The 13166-nt window shown below is 40.0% G+C and overlaps 1 protein-coding gene across 2 annotated transcripts; it reads left to right on the top strand.

Moving 5' to 3' along the window:
* Positions 1–82: 82 nt before the first annotated feature.
* drc1 (dynein regulatory complex subunit 1 homolog (Chlamydomonas)) lies at positions 83–12812 on the top strand. Of its 2 annotated transcripts, XM_021311849.2 has the most exons (16): positions 83–210; positions 305–371; positions 1878–1990; positions 2097–2280; positions 2417–2554; positions 4150–4236; positions 4335–4457; positions 7035–7162; positions 7236–7370; positions 7457–7856; positions 7962–8051; positions 8151–8234; positions 8306–8406; positions 10162–10314; positions 10391–10476; positions 12732–12812. In XM_021311849.2, the coding sequence occupies exons 2-16, from the start codon at positions 318–320 to the stop codon at positions 12761–12763; spliced, it is 1908 nt and encodes a 635-aa protein (XP_021167524.2). In that variant the 5' UTR covers positions 83–210; positions 305–317; the 3' UTR covers positions 12764–12812. The 2 variants fall into 2 exon arrangements, with proteins under 2 accessions (XP_021167524.2, XP_021167525.2); XM_021311850.2 differs by lacking the exon at positions 83–210 and having other exon boundaries at positions 2102–2280.
* The last annotated feature ends 354 nt before the right edge of the window (positions 12813–13166 follow it).

The following is a 13166-nucleotide window of genomic DNA, read 5'->3' as shown; positions in this document are numbered from 1 at the left end:
TAGAAAATATTGTTTACGAGGGCCTTTAAAGGCAGCGATAGGCCGTCTCCATAGAAACGGTTAACAAAGCAACCGCGAGCTGTTGGTCTCCAGCGCTTACATTTTTCAGTTGCTTTCACTTGACGTGTAGCGAATATCGAAGAAGTCGGTAAAAACCCAGAGAGCTGCAGTCCTTGGAGGTAAAACAGCGAACCGGTGAGCTCTGACCAGGTAAAACTCGAGTTGTTACAGCTTACTTTGCTCCCAAATCGGACAACCGTTTCTTTGTTAACGGTCATTTTTCAAAAACATATTTTTCTTAAAGGCCAAGCTTCAAGATGGAGGAGAAAGAGGAACGCAAAACAAGAGAACGAGAGAGAGAAAGTCAACAGGTCTATTTTTTTTAAAACGTTACTGCTCGGAGTTTATACTTACTAATCAGTGAGAATGCTTATACAGCATTCTCATTTTTTGTTTTCCTGTTTTTCTTTAATATCATTATTCCGTCGACGTCTAACTACTTCTGCATACTTCAACAATTTTGCTATCACAACGTTCAGCTCGTTCACAAAATTTTTATACTTTTGAAAATATTTAACTTTTTGTGCGTGTCTTGCTCTCATTGAAATTAATGCAAATTCCTTCAAATTCTTCAAATACCTCAAATACTTTTTGCTCTTTCACAGCTTACTGCTTCTGCCTACTTTCAGCTATACGTCATTAAAATTTTAAAATGTTAAAATATTCTTCAACTATCTTCAACTAGTTCACCTTTTCATTTTGCATTTTTGTGATTATTTTAGAAAATACATGACATTATGGTCGCTAAGGGGCAGTATACCCTCTAGCTTTTTTAATAACTTCTACTTCTCCGAACAACTTCTTCTCACATGCTCAATTTTTACTCTATCCACACAAATTATGCATCTAAACGTAGGTATTTTTGTCAAGATTGAGGAAATGTAACCCTCATTGCTGTGGGATTTATATTTTTTTTCGCAAATCACCCCAGAGCACCAAAACGTCTGCACACCCTCAATGCATTTTCAATGCGACATTGTTCAAAAGTCACACCTGAAAATCCAAAACGACGTTTTCAAACATCCTTCAACTATCTTCCAACTACTTCAGCTTTTTCATAACATTCTTCTAATCCTTCAGCTGTTGTCCTTCCATGTTCAAATTGGTTCTTCTTTGATTTCAATGTGTTTTTCAGCTAGTTTTTCTCTTCTGCAGGGATGTTCTGCATCTTCTGCTCAAATCATTCTGCAGAGTAGCATTCTCACTCGCTGTTACGCAGGAACAGCTTTTTCTAGTTTATTATATTGTCTGTTTGTGAATGTACTTGAGCTCCTATTTCATTGCAAGTAAAGATCACACAGATGAGTGGTGCAAAAATAAAATAAAAGATTATGAAAGTAAAAAATGTGATCAATCTGAACTGAATGAAATGAAACTGATCAGCATGTCCAGTCGGCTGTGTCTTGTTCTGCTTGGTTTCAGAGTATCTGTTTAAAATGAAATTAAAGCATTCTGTACATCTTCCAGCAAACACAGCTGAATGACATCAGGCTCATAATGGCAGCAAGGCCTGGAGCTCACTGATCAACTTTCAAATTTATTGTGCACACTTAATGGAGACTAACATTTCAACATCTGTGTCTTAATCTGAGACACAAGTGGGCGAGGAGCTGAATATCCACCTGGTTGCTGTGTTCAAGCTCAGTGAGCTCCAGCCCTTTCTTCCTTTGCGAGTACCTGTGTTATGAAAAATCTGCATCAAAACTATGAATGATTACTGCAGAAGAAAAGGCAAACGGAAGCCTTCAACTCTTGCATTTTGTTTATTGTGGTCTGATTTTCATGTCTTACTGAAAAATGAATCCGTTCATCCTTAGAGGAGAAAACAGCTGCAGAGAGATCAGACTACATTTGTGACAAACACCCTCATTGCAACCGATGCCAAGGCGGTGCAGCAGAGGAGACAGCAGGCCAAAGTTCAAAGCAATAGGTAATTCCTTTACTTCAGCAAGTAACTCAAGTTAGTCTTTGTGTAATAAATCACAACACCGGCCTTTGGTCTTTATTTGGTCGTCGTTAATGCTTATGTCACTCAGAGCAGAGCTGCTGGAAAAGGACATAACGTCAAGCCTGGAAAGATCTGATGAGATATTGAGAAGATGGTCGGATATCAGCCAGGGGGGGATCCCCGAGGACCTGCAGAAAGCTTTAAACGAGCAGGAGCAGCTCTATGCCGCTATCATACAAGACAAGAAAAAAATCATTAGTGACCTTCAGCAGGTAACTCTATTTGGTAATGATCACCATTCAGTTAACATCCTTTAATACTTTTCTGAACTCAACAGAGGCAGTGTTTGTAACGTAATGATGATGCTCCGCTTTTCTTTTATGACTTTGATCACATTGTGGCGATTAGAAGCTAAAGTTCCAAGGTGATAACTATATGAAGACCTTGAGGAGCAATGCAGAGGAGATTAATGTGATGACTGCGCGGATGGAGGACCAAAAGGAACTTGTGACAAAAGCCTACCGGGAGGAGCTAGACCAAACCAAGGTAGGACCGAGTGGCGACAAAACAGCCACTTCAAAGGGTTTGTTGAAAGCTCCTGAATCTTATCTATCTATCTATCTATCTATCTATCTATCTATCTATCTATCTATCTATCTATCTATCTATCTATCTATCTATCTATCTATCTATCTATCTATCTATCTATCTATCTATCTATCTATCTATCTATCTATCTATCTATCTATCTATCTATCTATCTATCTATCTATCTATCTATCTATCGTTCGTACCCGTTAACAACCTTCTGGTATAATTCTGGCAGAGGTGGGTTTATTTAAATGGGTTGGTTTCATGGGACAAACCTGGCTTTCAAGTAAAGCCAATAAAAAAATAAGGGGCAGGGCTTTGTGAAGACCATTTCTGGTGCTTAGTACCTTTCTTTTTCCATTCTCAAACCAGCTCTGATGTGTGTTTGGGATCATTTTATTGTTCAAGTTTCAACCATCTAGCTCTAACTGTTTTTTTTAAGGAACATTGTCATGAATCTCTAAGGCCCAAGTCTGACTGAACTGGACACTGCTGAAACATCAGCTTCACCAATCCAAAGTAAGGAAAAGTTTACATCGAGAAGGTGCTGGCCAAGAAAGAAGCCTCGGTTATGACTTCTGTGTAAATTTCACTGGCCACCACATTGCGTCGCAAACCACCCTCCTAACATAAAAACATCTGGTTCAAAAACAACTCTGAGGGGAAGGCCGATGGGAACAAACTTTAATACATTTTGCTAATATTTTTGATTAAAAGAAAAAAAAAAGGTAAAATGAGAATTCACATACTAAGACTTTGTAAATATGTCAGGGAGTGAACAGATTTCTATCCGAAACAGGTTTCCTCCCCCACGTTTCAAACCGTGCGAGCCACTGCCCCAGCTGCTCCATTGTTCAGGTGTCAAGCATGGTGATGGTGAAGTCACGGTGGAAAACTGTTGGCGCTAAAAAAGGAGAAGAAGAAGAGCCCCCGATTACATCTCAGAAGTTTAAAACTTTAGCTGGACTCAACCGGGTGTTCAAACAAGACCATGATCACAGAAACATTAAAACTGGTTTTGGAATGGATAAAGCAGACGAGCGTACTGGAATGGCCGCCCTTCACAATACCTTTAATAAACACATCTAAAAGTCTAAAAGCTTTGCTTGGAATCACAATGCATGCCAGAAAAGCACATTTTTGTTCAGGTTTTCCAACGAGATGGATCCAATTCCACCAGAATTACTCTAGATCCTTGATGGTGGCTGTGTAGTTGAGGTGCAGTATGTCAAAGATTAGTGGTGCTGTATGTTTATATATGGTATATTATATTGTATTTAGATTTTTTTTCAACAATATGTGTGCATTAGAGGAAATCTAATGCACACATAAATTTAAGTTCAAAATTAAGTTAATTTAATGCAAAAAATGTAAGTCTATGTTTCTAAAAAAACAAAACAAATTGAAATTGTTTGCTTTCTGTCTGTCTGTCTAACACTCCCAACAGAGCTGCATATTTAAGAATGCTTTATGTGTAATTAGTTTGTAAAGTCTTTGGATGTGACTGAACCTTAGTGTAACGTTGCTAATGTTGCTGTTTGTTTGGGCAGAGACTTTATCAGAAGGAAATAAGTATCTTACTCACAAAAGACATGGAAGAAAGGGACCGGGACCTGGAGAAACTTTGGAAGGAAGAGGTCAGAATATTTACATTCAAGATAAAGCACACAAAAACATGAAAAGTCAACATTCACTTTTCCTTCTTCCATTAACTATCAAACAACTCTGACCGTAGCTCAAGAGGCTGAAGAAGAGGAAAGAGAAGTTGGAGGAATACAAGAAGGACATTCATCAGATCTGTCAGGAACAGAGTCATACCTTGAATCTCACAGATTTAGAACATTGTTCAAAACGTCTGGTATGTAGAAATGTGGAAGAGTGTGAGAGAGTCTTACCTGTTGCAGCGATGGTTAAATAACCGTCAATAAAATGTCATCAGTCCCAAATCTATCAAAGATCAACCTGAAGGTGCAAATCACCGCCCTGTTTTATTACACCATTTGAAGTATCAGTGATGAGATTTGTAAATTTTCAAAATATATATATTCAATGATGATCAATACCGAGATTTCCCAGATTAGCTGGAATCTAATAGAGCCATGTACTAATTTATTAGTAGTTACACTAGTCAATCCTCTTAATCATGACTAAAAATCAAATCAAATAACGCTTCAACACGTGTCTGAAATTCAAATCGAAAGGTTTTACAGATTATTGTGTATTTTTTTAAATTTATTTTTTTATTTCAGCCTGAGGGTAAAGTTTGAAGAGGTCCAGCAAGTTCTGAAGCCAGAAAACAGAAACTCTTTCCTTTATCCCAGGTCCTTTGTGGACCCTCAGAATGAGAACCTGGGTCTCACGGCTCCATTTTGGAGTTCAGTGGATCAGAGAATCTCTACATAACAGCTGTTCGGCTCAGGTGTAGGACGATTGGTGGTCCCTTACGTTGAATTCAGACTGAAATTGTGATTAGTACAAGAAGTAATCTTGCTCATTGTCTGGCTCATTTGGTGCATGAATAAAAAACAAACTCTGGCAGAACTGTAATGGGGAGAAATTTTATGACAAATAAAATAAAAACAGTTTTTTTTTCCAACCAAATGATGTACACGGTGATAAAGTTGGACATTCTGATCGGACTGAACATCTTGCTTCTCGTGTTTGTGCTGAGGCTCATCTCCCTCTGCGACTCCCGCTGTCGCACGGCTCCAGAGCTGCACCTAAGGTCATCAGGACATCAGGCAGTTATCAATAGGACAGAGAAACGACAATTTTGGAAACGTGTGTGCACGGCATGTTACACTGTTTTAGTTATCAGACAGACATGTAAACCAAATCAATGAGCTGTGAAGAGTATCCTGGATGAAAGAGCCTCCTCTTTAAGGGTTAACACTAGGGCTGAACGATTTTGGAAAATAATCGAATTGGGATTTTTTGTATCTTAATATTGCGATTGTGATTTAGTGTGATTACTTTTTTTTCAGTTTAATTTATCATGGCCTTTATAAACATATACAAACAACAAATCAATCTGTTTCATCGTTGTGCAGATGAGGTGCTAAAAGAGCCGCTGCGTCTCAACTCGGAGCAGAAATGATTGCGTTATGCCTACAATATATTTCAACCACAATTGCGATTTGATTTTGACTTTTCTCTGCATTAACCACAACCAACAAAAATGGCCTCTAGATAAAGATGTTTGTAAACAAAGACTATTTAAAAAAAGAACTTATTCAAGAAAACAGCTTTTAATTGATTTGGATATCAATCCTTGTTGAACATAAAGTGCAAAGTGCAACAAACAAACAAGTCTATGTATTAAACTGATTGACCGGTACTTAAAGCTATGGTGAGATTCCTGAAAGTTTCTGGTAAAACAGTATGATTATATAAACTCTTAAGCAAGTAATAAAATTAGATTATCTCACTGCTGCAACTGTCTTCCCTTCCATGTGGAGGCAAACCCACTTTGAACATATTACTGACACCTAAAGGACGCGTCTGATTCACTAATTGTTACATAGGCAAAACTTGCAGACCTCTGCAATTTTCAAATTGAGTTTTTTTTAAACTGCCATTATATTGCAAATGCGATTAATTGTGCAGCCCTAGTAAACACCCACTCATTGCAGGAAAGACAAGACAGATTTGCTAGTGAGTTTGAGTAACATCAGTAACAATGAAGTGGTTATGGCTTTTTTCAGAAGCTAATGAAGTTCTGGACTATTAGAAGAGGATCATTCACTTTGACGGGCTCTGGCATGTACTGGCATGCATCTAAATTAACATCTTCTTGATTATCGAACTTAAAGCTCATGAACTTATAGCATGACTTTTTTTTTTTTTTTCCCCCAGTGTCCTGTCTAGCAATGTGGCAATAAAAATTTATATCTTAATGCCAGATAGAGCTTGACAGATTTTACTTTCACAAGTGGAGCAAACAGCTTTCGCCATAATGCTCCGCTTGATTTGTGCGTGTAAATAGCTTTATTGTGATTCCTGCAGGGAGAATTTCAAATTATATGGACACTACAATGGGAAAGTAGGAGAGTAAAAGAAAAACAAGAAGAGAAAAAAAAAAAGAGAAAGAAGAGGTGAAAGAAAGAAGAGATAAAAGGAAGAGAATGACAAAACGTCCTCTGTCTGCTCCATCACCTGGAAAGAGACACAAAAAGAACAGCACAACTAACAGACATAAAGCATCAGATACAATCGTGTAACACCTTGATACCATTGCTAGTCATATAGCATGACTTTAAAAGCCCAGAACATCATCTTCTGTGTGAAAGACTGCTTCAACTCAATCTCACTTCACACTGTCTTTTCCAAAAGCCTTTATGAGAGCAGTAAAATATGCTTACCTGACAGTGGTGAAGGTGTTGGATTTTATTTAGATAAAATGCTTTCATGACTCGAGCTGTTCTTGGCTTTGCAGACCAGGGAGAGAAATCAGGAGAAGGAAAAGATCCGCAATCTGCAGCTGAAACCTAAAATCGAATGGTACAAGAAACGGGAAGAAGTTCTTTTGGCTTCATTGAGGAACATCGAGAGCAGGCTCCTCAGGTAGTGCAGCTTCTCTCCCACGCAGAGAAGCCTACGTCATATACGCTGGTGCGCTGACTGCTGTGTGTCTCAGGGAGGAGAAAGAAATGAAAAAGCTAAAGAGGATCTGCGCCGATCGACAGAAAGATGTTCCAAAGTGGAGTAAAGTTTTGTCTGCAGATTACAAGCGCTGCATCCAGAAGTACGAACGCAAAAAAGAGCTGGTCAGGTGGGTACCATTTGGCTTTTTAAATGAATGCCAGTCTGCCTCTTTAGACCTGGCTCTTTTAGGCCGTGTTTGTGTTCTTCACGCAGGCACTTTGCTGTTGCCGACGCCAGACGTTTCCAGGAGGTGTGGCTGATGATTGAAGCCGAGGTTAAGCAGTTAGCAGAGCGAGCCTTGGCCACAGACTCAGCGATCTCCCACCAAATCTTTGGTTTATCCTGGAAGCAGCCGGATTTGAGCCTGTTGGAGCTCCCCAGTCCCATCAGGCCCTGGAAGCCAGCCCCAGAGGAAACCCAGCCAGTGCTTCAAAGGAGGAAGAGCAGCCAGGGCACGACTGATGGTTCTGCTGAGTCAGACATCAAGAGCTCGGACATGACGGGGAAGACGGAAGGGGCGGCAGTCTCTGTCGGCTGTGGTCCTGAATGGGAGGAAGAAAAGCGGTCCAAGGAGATGCAGAAAGAAATGATGGAGCTCCTGTGTAGTGAAACGGTTTGTTATGAATTCAGTTTTTACCTTGGCAAGATGGAAAAAGATCAGATGAAAGTAGCATAAGACAGAACACAAAACACATGGGTTTTCCGGCTTCTGTTCCAGGACTTCCTGATGGAAGCCAAACTCCTGAAGCTGCTGGCTCCTCTGGTGGACGAGGAACAGGCCGGAGTAAAGCTGGGCTCCCTCCTTTACGTAAGCACACGTTCCGTCGCTTTAAATCACTTCCTTAGACACAAATCTTTCTGCTTGATCCAAAACGTGAACAAGACGACATGCCGCGTTCTGCTCTAGACTCTGGGGATCGACGAAGAGGATCTGCCCCAGCTGACTGATTTCTTGTTGAAGTACAAGCAGCAGCAGAGTGAGCAGACTGAGGTGAGCAGTAGGTGAAGAGTTCTGTGGGTTCTGTGGGTTTTCCTGCTGACATGTATCTGTTATTTCTCCAGGAGACACCTAAGCCCAGTGTTACAAGCTCCGCCTCTGAGCTCATCCACCCTAACCTCGTACTTCCTGCTCTCAAAAGTTTCCTCCAGCAACGAAATTCCAAGTAAGACCCATATTTCGCTGTGGCGCAGTTGTAGACAATTTGAAGGTATTTGGTTAGACTCAAAACAATAACCTGTCTCCATCTATCAAAGTCCCACCTGAAGGAGGAATCATTTCCTCAGTGCAGAGCTATCTGGAATGAAATGATCTGGATAATGAACAGTGGATCATTAACTGCAGCAAATGACTGAATGTTTAATCATTTTCCGATTTTAAGAAGGTGATTGGTCTCACTAACAAAATTCAAAATGTATTTATATATTATTTTACACCGTAAAATTAAATTGGAGCTGGTCGTTTAACTAAATAAACAAAATCCAATTCCTTAATCAAACATTTTGAGGTAAATCGAGGATGAACAATCTGTTTATCATTAGCTGATTAAATGTTTAACACCATCAGAACTATCTTTTTCTGAAAGACAGGTACGTATAAAATTGATGTATACGAGAATTTCATATTAGTTTCTATCACTGAATAGCGATTACATTTAGAGACTATTGATTTGACATGTATTATCACGCATCTAAACAAACAGTATCGTCACAACTTTACAGTCATGGGCATTGCTTTTTGTTTAATCTCAGAAGCACAGTCAGTGGATAGAAGATTATTAGTTGTGTGTGTGTTTGTGTGTTTCATTGTCAAATTCTGTGCGTTTCTTCATAGACTCACATTTTATCACCAATCAAATGAATTACAAGCAACAACTGATTATTAAGTAATGACACTGAGGTCTATTTAAGTAAAAAATAAAAAAAATAAAAAAAATTCTAAATAAGAAATGAAAGTTTGAAATATCTAAGTTGAAAAAAGTCAAAATTTTATATCTGTCTTTGGAGTTCACAGAGTTGTTGCATAATTTTGGGTTGGAATGCACCACATTATTTTTAGTTGTGAAAGTCTGTGAAGAATAAAGGAGAATAAGTGGGTACCTGGACGTTTCCATCTCCTGCACCAGAACACCAGAGATAGGATTGGGGGTCAGAAGAGGAAGTTTATGTTCTCTGAACCAACTTGTTTTTGTGTTCTGTGGTTCTTCCCAGAAGAAAAGGTACATTGTTAGTTTCCGTGTGGACGAGGCTTTAATGTCTTTGTAGCTCCTCACTTTAAATTTGGAGCTGAACCATAACTGTAACAGAGCGAAGAGAGAAACCTGCAGGTTCAGCTGAATCCTGTCAACCCAGCAGAACAGAAGAAAAAACAAAAATCTTGACTGAGTTTACATAGTTAGTCAAACATAAACAAAACAACATATAATCCAACTGCAATTTCATGACTGAATCTTGACTGGGTGAGCGGACCTGGTTCTGACCAGCTGGGCAGAGCTTCCTGGGCTTCTCGTTGTTTTTGTGTCTGAGTCTCAGAACTCAGCTGCTTCAGGGAAATCTAACTCGTGGAAGAGGAGACGTTACCAGGACTCACCAGCCAATCAGAAAATGGGAAATGTGTAAATGTCACAGTCAAGAGCTTCACAATGTTAGACTCTGCAAGGGGGGAAAAAGGAAATGTAAAAAAGCATCCATATTTTTTTCTGGGATGCAGTCGTCCTAATAAGGGCTCATTGTGACCAGATCTGCGACTCCAGCCATGGCATTTTCAGGTTTTAAATGTGTATAAAAGTTCCGGTCTGATGGGGTTTTATGTACCACACATTTTCATAAACCTCCATCTTTTTATGATGGTTACATCCCTACAATCTGTGTTTACCTCATTAACTAAATGTCATATAGCTCTGCTCCTGGTACTCTTTCAGGAGGGTCTCAGCTCAGCATCTTTCCACACTGTGGCTGGCACACGCTCGCAACGATTCCAAGGATGCAGCGTATTGGGAGAGCCTAGGGAACATCATCCCAGAGGAGAAGGTTCAGATGTGGGATGCTGCAGAGAAAACTCTAAAGCAGTACCAGTAAGTGGCACGCACAGGTAGAAAACCCGTATCAGTAATTAAAGATTTCTTGGGGACATGTTGATGTGTTTTCCAGCGCTGTGCTGACAGAGATCTCTGATCTTACTCTGGAGAATGAGCGTCTGATGCAGAAGAACATGGAGCTGCGCGTTAAACTCAACAGTAAGTCTACTTCTGTTCATCATAGTTCACCTCCAGAACGTTATGTTAAAATGTTATAGCATAGCCCTGCTTAGCAGCGCTTACAGGATGAGCTCACTCTGGGAATTTAGCAGAGATGGAAGAATTGTTGATTTCTGTGTAACACATCCTCTCCAGACAACCGAGCTTCTCATCCTATCTTTAAGGGAGAGTCCATACACCCTAGAGAGAAAACTAATTTCGGCCGCTTGTATCCGCAAACTCGTTCTTTTGGTCATGACCCAAATCTCATGACTATAAAGTTTTTTTTTTTTTTTTTAAATAAATCAATAAATCAAGCTCTGGAGCAGGCAGGCACAACCAGGTAGAGGCGGGTCTGTGAGGCTGGTGTGGGTCATAAACAAAAGGCGTTACGACAGATCCATAGGGCAAGGCAAAGGTTTGTGGTCAGAAAGTGTCCAGATGTGTCTGGAAAAGCAGAAGCCCAGGAGGGATCCAACCGGGGCAATGCAAGAGGAGGTGATCCCAAAAAACAAACAAGACAAAGTCAGAATCAGGCGAGCAGCGCTGGATCTCTGCTCACTCTCGGCTTTCACATCATCTATAGTGTACTGAAAGGCTTCAGTATATAAAAGCAGTCGACCGGGTGAACTCAATGAAGGCAGAGCAAGGGCAGCTGACATACTAATTAAGAGAGGCAGAGTAAGAACAGTCAGCCGGCCACAATAACAACAGAAGCAGAGGGAAACCAAACTAACTGAGCAGAATCATGACAGAGTAAATGTTTTCTAAACGTTTTGTTAAACATTTACTCATGTTTCTCTCAAAATAAAAAAACAACTGCAAAAGACTTTCTGAATAAGATGATTAAAAACAAAACTGAAGTAATAATCTTTGGACCAACAGAGGAGAGATCAAAAGTTAGCACACAGCTTCAGCTGCTTCAGCTAGGAACCACTGATCAAACCTGAAATCTGGGTGTAGTGATGGACTCAGACCTGAACCTTCAAAAGCATCTAAAGACAATTACAACGTTGGCTTTCTATCACCTGAAGAACATTTTCACGGTTAAAGGACTAATGTCTCAAAAGGATCTGGAAAAACTAATCCATGCGTTTATATTTAGTAGAATAGATTACTGCAACGGTGTTTTCACAGGTCTGCCTAAAAAGTGGATCAGACAGCTGCAGCTGATCCAGAGTGCTGCTGCCCGTGTCCTCACTAAGATTAAGAAAGTAGAGCACATCACCCCAGTTCTAAAGTCCTTACACTGGCTCCCTGTATCTCAGAGAACAGACTTTAAAATCCTTCTGTTAGTCTATAAATCCCTGAATGGCTTAGCAACTAAATACATCACAGACTTGTTATCAGTGTATCAACCATCCAGACCACTAAGGTCATCTGGCTCCAGCCTTCTCTGCATACCTAGAACCAGAACTAAACACGGAGAAGCAGCATTTAGTTCCTATGCTCCACTTATCTGGAACAAACTTCCAGAAAACTGTAAAAGTGCGGAAAGCCCGAGTTCCTTTAAATCAAGGTAAAAAAAAAACTATTGGTTTAGAGTTGCCATTGAATGTTAATGTTCCATTTAAACTGTTTTAGTTCACTGAGACGTCATTAGATTAAAGGTAGAATGGACGATTTTTCCAGAAATGTAGGTAAGAAATGGCCAAGTCACTTTTTCACTAACTGCACATGCACAAGACCATCCTACCTGCTCCTCCGCTCTTCAGGGGGATGGCGTGAAAGAATCTCCCAAATCCACTCTGGTCTTATTTCTTTCTTCTGAGGCCTTCGTCTTCTTCTCATAAACTTGTAAGACAGTTACCTTCTTGCGGCTCTCAGCCATTTTTAAATTATACGGTGAGAGCAGCGGAGCTACAATGAGGCGAAGCTCGCGGGACACATAGAAGTGTGCATGCACAGCAAGAGGAAACAAGCACGTAACGAACACGCACATTAACATTAAGTGAACACATCACCATGACTGGCATGTGGGACAACCAATAGATAAGATGATCGCCCAGAACTCGAAGCCCAAAAATGATTGTCCACTATAACTTTAAGTTTGTAGTCCAACTTATCTTGACCTACTGCTACTATTCCACTGCAATGTGCTTTCCTTTGCATGTTTTCTTTTCTTACGTTCGGTTCATGTGCAACACTTTGAATTGTCTCGTTACTGAAATGTACTTTACAAGTAAACTTGCCTTGCTTTTAAGGTACTGGAAATTTGGCGTTCAAATGCTCTCCATTTACATTTTCTTTCACAGATCGGATGAAGAATGACACAGATTCAACATGAGCGGTGCATTCCTGTAAAGCCTTTGATTGAAATAAAGAATGTACCCAATTATGTTTTGTATTTCTTTGACATCTCAACTACATGACAACGGGAAAAAATATTTTACGGTGTAAAGAAACCTTCTGTGTAATATGCGGTTCTTGAAAATAGCAAAGATAAGGGAGACGTGGACGGTGGCTCTACCCTGCAGCGGTAATAGCTTGAGGCTATGCTCAGAGGGTAGAGAGAGTATGAAGAACAGAGCAGATGCAACTAGAAAGAATATTTTCTACGGTTGGAGTCTGTACGCTCTTCTCAAGCACGAATGGCATATTAGTAGGTGGGTTTCACATAACATGTTTGAATTGCACTTTTGTCAGGGAGGAAGGATTTAACAAAAAACAACTTTAACATCAATAATGAA

The sequence above is a fragment of the Fundulus heteroclitus genome, chromosome 12 (genome assembly GCF_011125445.2).
Source record: "Fundulus heteroclitus isolate FHET01 chromosome 12, MU-UCD_Fhet_4.1, whole genome shotgun sequence".
NCBI lineage: Eukaryota > Metazoa > Chordata > Actinopteri > Cyprinodontiformes > Fundulidae > Fundulus > Fundulus heteroclitus.
This window is presented reverse-complemented; position numbering and strand designations above follow the sequence as displayed.